This window comes from Fukomys damarensis, unplaced genomic scaffold (genome assembly GCF_012274545.1).
Source record: "Fukomys damarensis isolate Sample0158 unplaced genomic scaffold, DMR_v1.0_HiC HiC_scaffold_69297, whole genome shotgun sequence".
In the NCBI taxonomy this organism is placed as follows: Eukaryota; Metazoa; Chordata; class Mammalia; order Rodentia; family Bathyergidae; genus Fukomys; species Fukomys damarensis.
In genome coordinates, this window is record NW_022970209.1 from 1,579 (window position 1) to 2,949 (window position 1,371).

At 42.9% G+C, this 1,371-nt stretch overlaps 1 gene segment (V, D, J or C); it reads right to left on the reverse strand.

The window, feature by feature from the left end:
- Positions 1 to 207: 207 nt before the first annotated feature.
- Positions 208 to 723, reverse strand: LOC117284983 (the record flags this gene model as incomplete). The annotated part of the segment is given in 2 exon segments: positions 208 to 516; positions 623 to 723. Coding segments are annotated over 2 exon segments (385 nt in total), but the record flags the coding sequence as incomplete, so codon positions are not given.
- Positions 724 to 1,371: the final 648 nt, after the last annotated feature.

Genomic DNA, 1,371 nt, shown 5'->3' on the forward strand with positions numbered 1-1,371 from the left:
CCATGAGAAGTAAAAACAGACATATGAAATAGGAATATCTAGAAATAAATATTATGTAGAAAAGAAGTTTTAGATCCGAACAGGAAAAAAATCTTTTACTTTCCTCTAAATCTACTCGTGGTTCTCTCCGCCTCTCTAGCGCCCCTGCTGGCCCTGAACTCCCCAGCAGAGAGGTTTTTGTTTGGACTGGAGAGGATGCCCTCTCACTGTGTGTTGTACAGTAATACACAGCCGTGTCCTCCGCTCTCAGGCTGTTCATTTGCAGATACAGCGTGTTCTTAGCGTTGTCTCTGGAGATGGTGAATCGGCCCTTCACAGAGTCTGGGTAGTTTATAGTTCCACTATTCCCATTAATTCTCCCAACCCACTCCATCCCTTTTCCTGGAGCCTGACGGACCCAGTGCATCCAGTAGTTACTGAAGGTGAATCCTGAAGTCACACAGGAGAGTTTCAGGGACCCCCCCGGCTGCACCAAGCCTCCCCCGGACTCCACCAGCTGCACCTCAGCCTGGACACCTGCAAACACAGAAACATCCTGCTCAGGAAACTGTCACACATGTCCACTGTTTATCCCACTCATGTCCACTCACTCACTCAGCATCTTTTGTTCAGCATAAATCACCTTTTAAAACAGCAACAAGGAAAACCCAGCTCAGTGCCAGCTCCATGGTGAGCTGTCTGTGTTTAGTCCTCATCATCGAGTTGGAGCAGCTGGATCCAGGGCTGGGCTCCTCTGCAGAGATGCAGGGTCAGGACTGGGCTTCTTTTTATCAGCACAGGGAGGCCCTATTTGCATGGCCTCCTGCTATATAGACAGCTCTGGTGTGGATGCCTCAGCTAGAGATGAGTCCAGGGCACATGAGAATTTTCTGGGAGATATTTGTAACATTTGTAATAAGGAATATATGATTTCTTACTATGTGCATGAGCTGTGATGGAAACAACTTTATTACCTTTCTCATAGTTATGCATGTATGTAATAAATGGGGTTGGTCATTTCCTAAGTTTTGCAGATGTACACTTAGAGCAAAAAGTATAATAGACCTGTGAGATTTAACCTAACGTGATAAGAACATCTCCGGTACTTGGGCCTTTGTCTTTCTCACTGTACTTACCTGCACTGTGAGCAACTCTAAGACAGAGTTAGCATGCTTGGGGATGTTCTACAGACCTCTTCCTCTAATGAGAGAAGATAACTAACATTCTAGTGATTCCCTAAATAAACAGACAGCCAGGACTCTTCAAGCCTACATTCAACTTTGATATAACTCATTTTATTATCACCATTTGAATATTTAAATTTAATTATTAATATTTAATAATTAATAAAATATTTATTTTCTATAAAATAAGTTTAATGATGACTAAGTG